This window comes from Mastigoproctus giganteus, chromosome 8, assembly GCF_048544385.1.
Source record: "Mastigoproctus giganteus isolate SK-2022 chromosome 8, ASM4854438v1, whole genome shotgun sequence".
Taxonomy (NCBI): domain Eukaryota; kingdom Metazoa; phylum Arthropoda; class Arachnida; order Uropygi; family Thelyphonidae; genus Mastigoproctus; species Mastigoproctus giganteus.
Window position 1 is genome coordinate 141,271,933 of NC_143582.1, and position 14,273 is coordinate 141,286,205.

The window sequence follows — 14,273 nt, forward strand, 5'->3', positions numbered from 1 at the left end:
TTTAGGCCAGTGTCACCGATAACACCCTTTTATTATGCCCATCCGTTGTGATTCACAAAGTGTCTGGATGAAAAGTCGATGTTCATAACAACGCTTATTACTGAAAACAATAAATTGAACCAAAAATCTGAATGTGTTGTGTTAAGGAAACTGGTGTAGTTAAGTATAAATTATTTCTTAGATAAATAGCCAGGATCGATTCTATTGTCTTAATATATTACACACATGTACACTGTAAACATTGCATTGTGACAAGAGATCAGTGCCGACAAACATAACACTGTAATAACTCAGATATCTTTCACCAGAAAAAAAATTGCAGAAAAAACTAAACATTTCATCGTTCGTTCAGATATACACATACATGGTGCGTATGAGTGTATACGCACCATATATGCACACTTACGGAATATATTACATAATAAAATTTCGGGTTAAACATTTGGAGAGGACTTTCCCATCCATTTGACATATAAATACACCGAATCACCTACAACCATTGAATGCCATTTAGGAACGATATAATTGACCACGGTAGTTGTCTATCTGCTTCGATTGAAGTTATGCCACAGGCGTTCATACACTTATAAGCGTAAATGTCCCGTAACACCGAGGACAGTCCGGTTTCAGTTCACTGTAGCGTCGTCCTCTTTCTTCTTTAAGGATAAAGTCTCTCGATCATCACTAATGTGTTTCTGTGCGCTTTACATGCACAGTGGACAATGTGAATACCATGACGCTCTTGTCCTCCTCTGTTTGTTGAGAGTTCTTTATTCCAATGGATTGGTAGCCATCCTGACTAGACTGTATTGCTTGCATTTTCGGGTTACATTTGGATCGTAAAGTAGAATATATATAATCTATATTTTTATGTATATATGGCACCTTTTTTAACTTTGTACATGACTATCGAGTGGTTCAGTTTGTTTTTCCAGATTATTTCAATCCTGCAGTTTCTGTGTATGTGTGTGTTCCGCTAGCAGGGAATGGGGAGAGGAATTAACGAACTTATGCTGATTATATGAAACACTCTGTACACAAGAGTTCTTTAGGATCGCATACTCCAATTATTGCCCTTAAGTGGTAGCTTGCTACCGAGCAATGTTAGGATACTTGAAATGGTCCCTTTCGTCATCTCAGCTTACTAAATACAAAGTCACGTGGTTTCTACACACATAAAAGGTTACGGTTTGCTCATCAGCATTTTTAATAACTTTTTTTTGTTTGGTTTTTTTCTTTAAACAACCTTCGACGTCGGGGTTGTATGGTTTCCTTAGGAACCACTTCTAGACTGTCGGCCTGTCGACGGTAGCGTACTGACAGGGAGAAAGTGTCGGCGTCTGTCGAGGTGACATCGGAGCATACGTTCCGAAGCTGGCTGCGGTGTGCTGCTTCGCCTTCAGTCGGAGAGAAGCGATGCTTGACGTCATTGTGGAACACTGCTCTCGGTACACGTAGGGCGGGGTCGGCGTTGCATATGGGCATGGTGGTGCCGGGTTGCTCAGGGTGTTTACGGGCATGTTGACGTTTGGCATGATACTCGAACTGGTGATACCGGGAGACGAGGCGTTAAAACAGCTCATTCCTTGGCTGGGAACCACCGACGTCAAGGGATTCACATTCACTGAGTTGAGACCTGGCCACGGGAAGCTCTTTGCTCCGAGGGGACTAGGGACTTTGGAGGCCCAGTTGTTGTACGAGGAATAGCCGGAATAAAGACTGTCGTCGAAGGGCTGCATCAGTCCATTGAACTGAGTGCTGAAACCATTCTTCAGTTCCGCTGCGGCGTTGCGTTCTCGCTTCCTCCACTTGGCCCTGCGGTTCTTGAACCAGACCTGTAAGGACGGAAAAAGAGCATTATTGATTTTTGTAGCACCTGAAAACGCCAATTTTTCTATTGTATTTATGTCTAGGATAGCCAACCTGGGAAATAGTAAAACAGAATTGGAATTTGACTAGGGATCACCAATTTTTGAACGTTAACCTTTTTACAATGATCTCGAATAATAACCATCAGTGTGTTTAATATCATTAAAAGAAACCTTCCTCAAACAATAGGAAAATGCTGGAGATCGAAAGATAACTGAGCAAATGCACCGATATATTAGCTTCTCAACTGCATTGATTTATTTTTGATCTGTTTAGCAAACAGTAGGCAATGAGGAAGGTAACTGTTATTTCGCCGGAGGAATTCCTTCTTGATAGTTATTTATTGCAAATAAGGGGAAACTTATTATATGGGGAGAAAGAAAGAAAGAAAAAAAAAATTGCCAAACTCTCGCATAAAAGAAAAAGCGAAGTTTGTTTTGTGTGTCAGTTCGAATAAGAAAGAGACGAGTCTTAATGAGAAAACTACGAAATTTCAGCTCGTTGTTTATCTCTTGCGGTAGCTCATGCAGCGGTTTGGTGCGCGTGCGAAAATAAATCATTTAGGGGAAGCTCTTTGTAGTGCACTTTTGCAGCGTTCTCGTGAATAACAATATGTTAGTGAAATGGCATCTTTAAGTATGCATTACAACCGAGAGGGATAAAAGTAAACGAGTACAATGCATCACAGCTGGTTAAACTATCGGGTTTTGTGTCGCCCAAACACCATATTGCTATCTTATTATGCATTACACAGCCACCGGGGAAGCAGCCCATTTCTCAACGTTCACTTTTATTACTGTTTAAAATTTTACAGCGGACATAGTCGTTGAGGAGGAGAGCGAGAAAAAAACGGAACCACACTGAGCGCTCACCTCGAGTGTTCGATAAAATATTATTAGTGCGTGATTAATATTCGCTTTGTGAATGATTTAACAGATGTGGGCCGCTCGATCTGTATTTTTTTTTATTATTTCTCCTCCCGACTTCTAGCTGCGCTCGAACTATGCTATATTTCACCTGTGAACGCAGGCACGGGCAAATGGAAGGGGCCACATTGTTTCCATATGATATTATCGCCCACATGCGAGGCAATGCTAATGAATTTATGCCGTAATTTCGTGACAAGGCAGGTTTAACACGGATAATACCTCGTGTCTCTGTTTTCCTCTACTAAATTATGATTAAGGCAAGCTCAGTCCGTGTTTTCCAATACAGGTAATAAAAATGATGCGTTTAATTTCGTTTTTTAGATTAACGAAGGAAAAAATTCATCAGCGAGGAACATTTCGCGTTTTACCAATCTTTGATTCATCACCAAACAGTGTGGTTTGGCAATAAATGAGACACATTCGCGTGTAGGGAGCCAATAGCTTCAACTTAAATATTTATCCTTTTTTTTTTCCTCATTGGTAGTCACACCTTAAAGCTGAAAAGAAAAAAGTGTAAGATCTTCTTCTGTTGGGACTGCTCGCATTATTGTCACAGGATAAGACTGGAACTTGCGCGCAGTCAAGCAGCAATTACTGAAAGTAAACATGAACAGATGCAAAACGGGATTGTTAACATCATGCTTTCTTAGGACCCCTTGAAATTCGTCAACTAAACAGAAGTGATGAGTGGTAGCTAAATCGAGATCTGACTGTGTGTTTGTTGGATAGGACAAACTAAAAAGGTTTCTTTTAAAGACCTTCCTGACGCAGAATAGCATCAATATTTATTTTCTTGATTTCTGTAGCAATAACAGTAATTAGGATAAAAAGGAGATGCGCTGTCAATAGAGCTCATTAATATGCCCACTGTCGCTTTCATTAGGTAGATAAATAATCAATCTTTCTGCACGCCGTGAAGCCTCTGCTATATTCGTTCGTCCTCATTGAATTTAAACCACATGTTTTGGTTTATCTCGACGCACTCGGACTTTTTGTTTGAAGAGAGGTTCGCTTGCAAACACATGACAGTACGTATAATATAAAACAAAATGCCTTGGGGACTTTATCTTCTCCTTCAGGTACGCGTTAATGGATGTCATTTTTTTTTGTAAATTGCACTCCAATTAACGTTTTACAGATTTCGTTTCTTAGAAATTGGATGCATATGCTGGACATTGTTATATTATTAGAATATGGATTTGTGTAAGATGTCTATTTTTATAGAAGTGGTAATATCTATCTTTGCATTTAAATCATTACATGTTGTTTCGCAAGGTGCATAATTAATGGCAAGAAATTGTTCTCCTAACTCTCACCATTTTATTTGTTTTGGTTCCCAACGAAAACAAATGCTCCTCCGTTTGATTTTTCTGACTAATTGGCACTATAGATAACTGATATGACGAAAAAGTAAATAAGCGTAATATGTATTTCTTCACTGGCATTTATACCAACGTGGCTTGTCAAATTAAATCACGTTTTATAATGTGAGCAATGACCGAAGGGTTTTTTCCACAAAAAATTAATTTGCAATAAAAAAAGCAAACGTACAGTGTTACCTGCGCCATAAAAAAAAATCATCTCGCTTTACCATAAAATCATTTCGAAGATTCCATCGGATTATTTTATTCGCATTTCATTTTAAAAGAAAGGTAGTTCGATTTGAGTATGGTACCTCGCGAACTGGAGGCTGATTTAAGCCATTAAACAAACAAATTCCTCTTCCTACTTTATTGATTCTCGAAAGAGTGCTACATAATAAGGGTGGAGGAGAAGTTGGTGAGAGGTAAGAAAGCTGGTATTAGACGATAAATCTTTAAGCCTAATTTAAAGTCATTAAAGCCTAGTACGGCTGACTTAATGAATTGGAGTGCAGGAAACAGAGTTCTCATAATGAATACCAGGAGTAAGGGGAGGGGGGAAGGAAAGGATCATTTCTAAATTACTACTGCTTTGCAAGTGTGGCTTTTGGTCCAGTAGTAGTGATAATCTGGTTTTGTAGGTGCCAGAAGATTTAAATTATTGTCTTTTTTTTATTTAACTGTGAGGCAGTTCGAATAAACTGCGAAAGAAACCATTTTGAAGAGTTTTTGAACCGAACGATCTAAAGAAAGTTCTGTTTTAAACATGAATCGATGTAAATGAAATAAACCTTTGACAGGCAGTGAACAGAAAATAACTTCATGCGGTCATCATCCTCCAAGAAAGAAAATATATTAAAATATTTCCCTGGAAGTATTCTTTAATAAGTAAATTCATCACACGGGTTTCAGTTCAGAAATTTCCAAAGCCGAACTAGTCGAAATCTTCCATGCGTTATTTTACATAAAAACGAAGCACTCCGAATTGCCTCTTTATTACTGATTCCCAGCCATTGTTCAGATTGTAGCAGTTTCTAAGTCATAACATTTTAAGAGGTGATGTGGCACACTTCGCATAGTCATCAGCAATGCTATTATAGCTATCAATTGTTTAATTGAGAGTTATATTAACGTCTGTTGTGCCACTTTTCCTTTTCAATCGGGGTGTAATTATCCGGATACACAAAGACAGAAAAAAAAAGTCAACTATACTGCCAGAAGCTCCAGGAAAGGACAAATTTAATGATTTTTATTGGCTAATTCTATTTACAAGATTCGTTATATCCTAATGGCAAAAAACTTAGTTCGGTTTAAAATTGATTTCCGAACATGCTGGTCGATCAGAGGCTTCTGTTATATAAACCTGATTACAGTTCTTTAAGTGAAAATAATATTATGGAACAACAAAATGGAATTGTAGATTCGTCACTGGGGTTTTTGAGATGTACTTAAGGACCGTTGCACCATATACAATCAAGACTGATGACATTTGCTTTTGGTGTTTCTTCTGTCATTGGGTTGTAAAATTGAATGTTGGGGCTCCAGATGACCAGAAGCACAGAGAACTATTGGGTAAGGTAGCTTTAAACATACTGAGTTTGAGAAACCTGTTGATTTCTGCCTCCCAGGGTATTTTATCTTGACGTAATGTTCATATGTTATACAGAATAAAAAGCTTTAATTGTGGTCATCTTGTATTCCGGTACATGGCTTTAAGCTGATGCTTTCGTTATTGTTTTGGAAGAAGAACTCCCACATCCCCGATAACAACACATCTTGATAAGGTTGAGAGTAATGGCTGGCGTCTTTGTTCGCAGCCAAATATCCCCTTGTTAAATGAAGCTGTGAGTCTGTATATTGTCCTGTCGAAGGGCTAGTGGGCGACATATTTTAGTACAATGGTTGTCGAATGGATACTCATAGGAGCACTTAAAAAAATTCCCATTTATAAGCCCGAAATAGAACCACATGCAACGGGGCATTCCACAACGCCAATACTTTCGACTTTGATTGTAATTTTAAAATCGGAATAAATATAAGAGTACAGTATATCTTTAAAGGATCGAGCACAGCTATTTTAGCATACTGTTCCTTTCAAAAAATTTGCGATAAAAGTTCAATCTACGGTAACAAAATTCCTTGCTTTAGATGGAAATGTTTTATAATTAGAGTTTGCTGTTCATCTTTCCCAATGTCGGGTTACTATTGAAATAAATTGGAATTTCTCGGGAAACGATTGCTAGGTTCGTTCACATTGGCCAACTTTTGCTCTGAAGGGCCATAAAAGTAGTATTTTTATAGCTCTTTGTTACTGATTATCAAAATATCTGTTTTAGTGAGAGCTTAACAAAGCGAATAGTGAATTGTACAAATGGTAGAATAAAAGAAATATTAGTTGGTCGTGCAATTTGCGCAACTATTTGAATTGAATTCGATTCTAACAAAATTAGTGAACAGTACTTGACACAGATGTAATTCTGTGTATCTACAATATTAACACCAGTTATTGTATACTACACACAAACTACATAGTAGTTCTAGTGATATCCTTATGGTTTCTACAAACTCTGTGGCCGACCCAGAATAATATAATAAAAAGTCCATCTTAATGAGTAAAGTAAATGAAATAACGGTAGGTAGACGATATCTGGATGTAGAAACATCATGTTTATCAGTCCAATTCATAAATTGTATGTAGGAGGAATGAGAACTTCCAGGAAACATGATAGCTGTACATTTTATTAACCTGTTTTACAGAAAATTGAGTAATTATATTACATTTTACTCGGGAATGCTTAAAATACACAAGAATTAAATATATTTTGAGCTGAGCTGAATGGAATGGTGAAATTCATTGTCAGTTGAGTTGAGGCAGAGCTATCGTGTTAGTACTATGTAAGAAGCTTCGATTAAACAAGTAGTGTATTACCATTAAGCGTTATTTGAATAATTAAATATAGGGGTCTGATGGACTGTAAATATTTGTATATATACACACACAGGTGGTATGGTTAGAGCATCTTTCAATTGCAAACAACTTATTTCTCCAATATTGAACTTGCATCAACTCGTAAATAAACTGGCCAAGTCATCCAGTTCCTCAATGCGTAAAAAGAACAATCGAATTATTCATTATTTCAGAAATACTTACACTAATTAAGTTTTCCATTAATTTATTCTCAACGCCAAATTCACCCCGATTCTTTGAGCATCAAAGTTAATTAAAACCTTTATACACATGTATCCTTTGTTAGGGCAAAGTCATCTCTCTCCTTTCAGTTTTACTAATAACCAACTGGCATTTAAATTGTTTACAAGATCTGTCTTCTAGATTACGCAGCATCTTTCCTTGGCAACAAACTGGATGATTTGTATTGTGATATTAAAATCATTCACCATCAAGGTTCATATTAACTACTTGATTTCTTAAAGTATTTTCCGAAGTCTTCATATTTGGACAACAAAGATTTATTATGGAAAAATAGCTTGGTCGTTCGACAAAGGCTAGTGATTTGCTTCAACCCGTTTGTATTTGTGGTATCAAGCAAGCATTCCGACAGTCATCTTAATGCTCTTTTGAGTCTTATCTACTTGACTCTCTCTCTATTTTGGAGACGCAACAGTATTGGTCATGAATTGATGCAAATATATCTTGTATTGCATTTCAAATGTAGTAAAATTAATTATAAACTCATATAGTTCCTACCTGCACATAGTGAGAGAATGGTAAAAACGTGTGCATCTTTACAGCAAGATGGTTGAAGAGATTTTATTTTGGACGAGGTATGATGGCGATATAAAGTAATTACATAACGGACAGAATAACTTTTACATGGTTGGATTACATTTTATGAAAGAAAGTAGTTTAAAAAATAAAATATCTTTTTATACTTCTTGACGACCACAAGAAACATGACCATATCTTGTCAAGCGAGCTTGAACCACTCGGCTGCTATGATTATGTTGACGAACTGTCGCATGCTCAGTATCCTCACAACTAACGCTGCTTTAACGAAAATATTTTGTACGTCTCCTTTGAACGAATGAGAAACTTATGTAGGGTATTGTGTGTAAAAATAAAATTGAATGATTCTGCTCAAATCCAATCCCACAATGCGCGTATGGGAAAGAACTGTGTAATTACACTATTAAATTTCCTCTAGAGTCAAAAAAAGGACTCTTGTTTTAACACCTCTCGCTCTGGAATCATCCAACTCAGTGCAATCTAAACTCGCATAAAAAAAAAAAAACCTACGTATTAATTTCTATCTTTGTCCTGCTGTATTTCTTTCCACCAGATTTTTTACGTTTGTAGCGCGCATTTAAATAAAAGCCAGTTTATTTGTTGTGAATTACAGGACTGTTGTCTATTATCTCGTGTTTGCATCAGAAAAGCTTATTTAACACGTAATATTATATAAAACAGATACAAGCTAGGAGACAGAATGACATCAGTAGTGGTTGTTTTTCATTAAGATTATTACTATAGTTTATTAAGCTATTCGCCTAAACTACTATCATCATCAACCCACCAGGATGAAGGCCTCTCCAGCTCCTTCTGTTTTTGCAATGGCAATCCATTTACTACTCACAAACTCATGAATTTCATCTATCCATCTCCTCTTCAGTACCATTCTGTTATCGTGTCCTGGCCAAGTCCATTTGAATTCCTTACTTTTGATAAGAATGTCCTTTACTTGTGTTTGCTGCCTAATCCCTAATGTAATTTGTTCCATTCATCGCTATGTAGTTTCAGCTTTTCGTCGTGTTGCCATAAAGTGCTGGAGAGTTTGGTCTTTTCCTCTTCACGCCCGTTGCCAAAGTGACGTAACAGGGCTTACCAACGAGAAGGTGTGCATGAGTGGATTTTAGGGAGGCAGGCCAACTAGACTTAAATAAATTTCAACCAGCAGTGGTCTTCTCAAAATTAGGATATATCTAGGTTGAGCTGCTGAATCAGCATGAACAAACAGATAAGGAAATAGCTTAGTAGTGAGAGAAATTAATGAAGGTTTCTGTCGGGTATATCTGGGCTCTCGAATGCCAGCCAAGCATTCGAGAAGGGTTTAGATATTGTATCTAATGATGTAATCTGAAGCAACTTCTTGAGTTCAGTGGTGTTCAATTTAAATCTTCCATAATTGCGGTGCGTAAACGTTTAAGCCATTGTACTTTAGGCAATATTTCAGTAAATAAAAAATTGCTACTTTTCTAATATAAAAAGGAGCAAACAGCAGAATTTTAATGCTTATCCCCTTCACATGAGAGTGAGTGAATTCGGCTAACAAATCTCAATCCATTTGAGTACCTGTAAGATGCCATGATGATTCTAGAATAAAAGGGGATTTGCTCGCTATTAGATAGGTGCACCTAATAAAGTGGCCACTTAGTGTGTCTTCTTTCTAGTATTGCGTTAATGTTACCTGCCTCGGAAATTGTGCTGGTTGGATTTTTTTTTGGCGATACTGAGCTATTATCGCTTAATTACGATTTATATATGGCTGAAATGTTGTATTAGTTTTTAGAAAGTGAATACATTTTCAATGTTAGAATTATCGCCTATGATTTACGATAAGGTCACGGTGATGGGAAGGCTGTTTGTCGAGCCCTGTAGTGTAGTGGAGGGCTTGCTTTCGTGAAACGAATGTTCAATGCGCAGTCTTGTTAGAATGACTTCTTCGTGCCGATCTCTACGGAAACTCGACTTCCATGGCTGAAGTTCATTTTTCCAGTTTTGTTACCACTGAGCATTGAAAGCCTGTATTCAGAATGTGGAACTTTATGGAGCAGTAAATTTGTAGGATTCTTTGCTGCCAGCAATGCCCAACAGAAATTCACGTGAAGCACAGGATGAGTCTGCGCATATGTGGTGTTTCAATATATTTCAAGGCTATTAGTATGAAAATAGCTACTGCAGCACCCACTTGGATCTCTGTTTTAGAGTCAATTGTATAAATTGAAAATATTCGGAGAACTGTGACGGTTAGGCTGCCTGCATCTGTTTTATGTTGATGTTTGCCAGAGCACTTTTATCCCACTGTTGAAAATAAGTGTTACAATTAGGAATGAAAGTTTTCCTGATGGATTCGCGTTAATGTTGTTAAAACTTAGTCCCATTTTGAAGCTAGTTCATTTCTGTAAATGTTCTACCACTGAGGATTGAAAAGAAAAGGATTTTGATGGCAGTGTTTGTCTCTAGAGATATAGTGGAGGCTCATGAGTCTTTGTATACGCCTAGAGAAATTCGTAAGGCACTGCGATGTTTGGAGTCCAAGCCATTTAATACTTGGTCCACACGAGGGCTCGCTAGTCTTCATCTGCCTAAGGCACGGTATATGTGAAGCAATGTGTGCCGATCAGCTCACCATGTCTTTGCAGAAAGAAATCTATTTAGTTTTTTAAGACAGGTTGTTCGGAGGCATTTGATATGTATCAAGAATCAGGCCAAGGAAACATATGATATTTGCTAGTCTTATTACTGGATCTGGGTATATTTTTCGCTTTCTACAAAAATGTATGGCTTTGTTTTTATCCACAATTTTTTTTTTAAATTGCGTCTTGTGAAGGCGCAGTATTACCCTCCATAACAACAATGTCTTTTGTGAATGGCATGAAATAGTAACTTCATCTGCATGTGGCAAGTCTTTTTCTAATAGAATTGAATTTGATTACCAAATCAGTGGTTTATATAGGGGAAACCCTGGAGACCGCAATTAAAACAAACACACCTTCTGTCTGTAGTGTTTTATGCTGGGCAACTTGCACGTTGACTGTCAGGACTTTGTTTCTGACTAAAGTGTAAATTTAATGAATCTATTGTATTATATGTAAATTCCCTGTATCATCATAGGGGGACATGGCAACCGCAACCAGGCTTTTGAGTTTTTTTTTCTTTAATTTAAAAAAAAAAATTTGGTTAAGGAGTGGAATTGCCAACTAAGTAGTACAGAACAGCCTTTCCTTGAATATATATTTGGAATTTCACTTGAAAGGTGTTCTCGATAGTTATGATGGTCATTCAGAATGCCAGGTAGTGTCGAAAGCCTTTTCTATATCAAGACTGATCTTTTCACAGAAAAGAATTTCCAATATTTGTCTCTGCTTTTATCATGGGGTCCAGCGATGATCTATTTTTAGTACATTATGGGTTTCCAAGAACCAGGTTAAGCGATTATTCAACAGAAGTAGCTGGTTAGAGCTTTTGTATGATCTTTTCCAGGTTTGGGAAAAGCAATTACATTAGAGTAACCTCCATATAAATTCTATTAGCCTTGAGTTTGGCCAATAGAATTTATATGGAGGTTATTTAGTGATTTTTGACAATGAATTCCATCAGGTCCTGCTGCATTCCTCCTCGACTGGTATTAAAGTTTAGTTATAAATAATCTTTATTTGTCCTACCATACTAAAGTGACAAATTCCCTTTACGGCAATAAATGCCAGGGAATTTACATAGATTCATTAAATTTACACTTCGTTTCTGACTAGAGTCCTGACAGTTAACGTGTAAGTTGCTCAGCATAAAACACTACAGACACAAGGTGTGTTTGTTTTAATTGCGGTCTCCAGGGTTTCCCCTATATACCGCAGTAGCATCTCAAAAGGCTAAGGCCGGCACCTGGTTCCCTGCCCTCTGACTCTCAACTTTGGCCACGAGGAGGAGCGCCAGGGACTGCTTTTAAGCTGAAACTCTTACTGGGAGCCCCAAGGTGTTTAGGGAAACGAAGTGGATATAAAATAAGGGGAAGAAGAAAAAGGCATTCCCTAGAAGAACGAGTAACATTGCGTAAGAAAGTACAACAGATACTTAATCTAAACATCAGTCAACCATATGTACATTGGCTCTAGCTTTAGACCATCCCCCAATACAAGTGGGGAGACATTAACAAACCAATTCTCTTTCCTGAATCCTAACATTAGGTGAACAGGAAACAAAGAAAATCATATCTAGACAAAAGCTAAGTTAAGTTTTAAGTCCATTACAATTCAATACTAGCAATTCCCATCCACAAGTACAGTGAGAAACAATAAAACATTTCTGCAACCAAAATCATTCCAGCCCTCCCAACACAGGAGAAGAAACAAGGACAATTTATAGTCTCTCCACAAAAGCAAATCTCCCATTTACATAACACATTGGCCTAAACAGGACAAAAAAAATCAGTTATTTATAATAAATATCCAGAAAACAATATATACCTAATTAATACAACTAAAAATCACACACACAAAAAAAAACAACAATGACATATCAACTCTACAATAACTTCTAGAACATATGTACATACACTTTTCAGTCAATCACCAACTCTACATTTCAGGAGATTATCCTGCGAAGTTCAACAAGTGAGTCCACTTTCAAAACATTACTTTGTTAGACAATTAATAATCTTTTAGGAGAAACACAACTCCAGCACGTAATTCAACAAGTCATAGAGACAGTAATTGTATCACAAATGCCTGGATTATGAAGGAAAAAATCAGACATACAGTAACAGTACACCAATAACGAAATGTGAAAACATTACAGCATATGCTATTAAACCAAAAGTCCTTGGCTAACAGACATTTCCATCCTAATAAATAAAATTCACCAAAAAACAGTTCTTTTAAGCACAACTAGGTTTTTATTGCCGATGATCATGTATACAAGTTGCAGATTCTGCAACTTTGATATTTATTATCCGAAGACTTAATTTCATCCAACCCCAGTCAGGAACGATCAACTAGGTGAAGTCTATTATTTAACCTATTTACAATCGGGTCTAAATTCAGATCACAAACAATAAAACCCTATCAAGGATTCCAACAGTATGAATATTTACACATGTTAAACATTTTATCAGATACATTTACTCAAGTAGACAGAAATTAACCATGGTCATTGAGATCGCCATGCATAATACGCTTTTTGCTGAATGTTTTATCAGCAAACTCCACTAAGGCCGTGTAATTTTCTCTATTTACAAGAAAATGAAACATATCACTCCGACAGTAGCCTCAGCGAACCACACCGCGGTTTTTTTTTTTTGTACTTCGGATCTTTAGTCTGTTTGCTTTCATCCTTAGGGATTTGGTGAACTGAGAGCGCAGAAAGTCTTTGATGGTGGCAACCAACAAAGATGATGATTTTCAAAACCAAAATTGACATAAGGCCCCCCCCCCCGGTCGTGATCATAGACCACAGGCTTTCATTCCTACCTTACCTTCATGAAAAAACCAGGAAGTTACAGCCTCCATCATTAGAATTTCAAGAAATGAGTGGGCCTGTCTAGGAGGACCCTGCTACTTTACAGTAAAGTGGTATTCCTTCCCATAGTCTCATTCGTGGCCAGAGCTTGGTTCCACAGAGTGGTAATCGTCAAAATGAAGCTATGCTACTAGCAACACATCGCATCTGCCGAATGGTGTCCACTGCGGCAATTCAGGTTATTGCTGGGACTCTGCCTTTAGACCTATATGTAATATTTAGAGGATTATGCTTCAGGCTCAAAAAAGGAATACCTACTTCCATCATGGATATAGACCTATCGCTGAATGATGACAATAAAAGGTAAAAAGCTCGATGCTTTAAAGAGCTAATAAATTTCTGACAATTCAACTGTTGGCACTGTAACCAGAAATTTCCTTTGTGATGTCGAAGAAGGTTAGCTCATGGTTTACAATTAGTCTGGAAACATCGTATCTTATTACTGGGCATGGATCCCTTAACGAAAAACTCTACCAGCTAGGCCTGTTAAACAATGACCTCTGCTTCTGTGGAGCAAAAGAAAATTGGCAACATCTTCTCCACGAATGTGCCGCGAAATGAAGTACCATCCTTCAGCATAAATCAAGTTGACCAACTTTTTCTGACCCCCACATCACTTGTCTGCACTACAGGCTTTTGCAGCTGCTGCCTTTGCCAGAAGGAAATATATGCTTACAACTAATGCGGTAGCAACATAACCTCAACCTATTGACCTTTCTCAGGCATATTATTATTTATAATTTTTCCTTTTCTCACCTCTCTTTTTTTTCCATCTTCCCTTCTTTTAATATATATATATATTTTTTTTTGCTGAAGTCCCTCTGGAATGGGCCCCCCAGAGGAGTCAAGTCTCTTTTGAGACGC

General features: G+C 37.4%; 1 protein-coding gene across 2 annotated transcripts in view; it reads right to left on the bottom strand.

The window, feature by feature from the left end:
• Positions 1-923: 923 nt before the first annotated feature.
• LOC150081862 (pituitary homeobox x-like) overlaps positions 924-14,273 on the bottom strand; it is a 195,391-nt gene continuing 182,041 nt past the window's right edge. For both annotated transcript variants that reach the window (XM_090379772.1, XM_090379771.1), the window contains exon 3: positions 924-1,835. In XM_090379772.1, the coding sequence (XP_090235898.1) occupies positions 1,287-1,835 (549 nt within the window). In that variant the 3' untranslated portion in view covers positions 924-1,286. The remainder of the gene's footprint in view (positions 1,836-14,273) is intronic.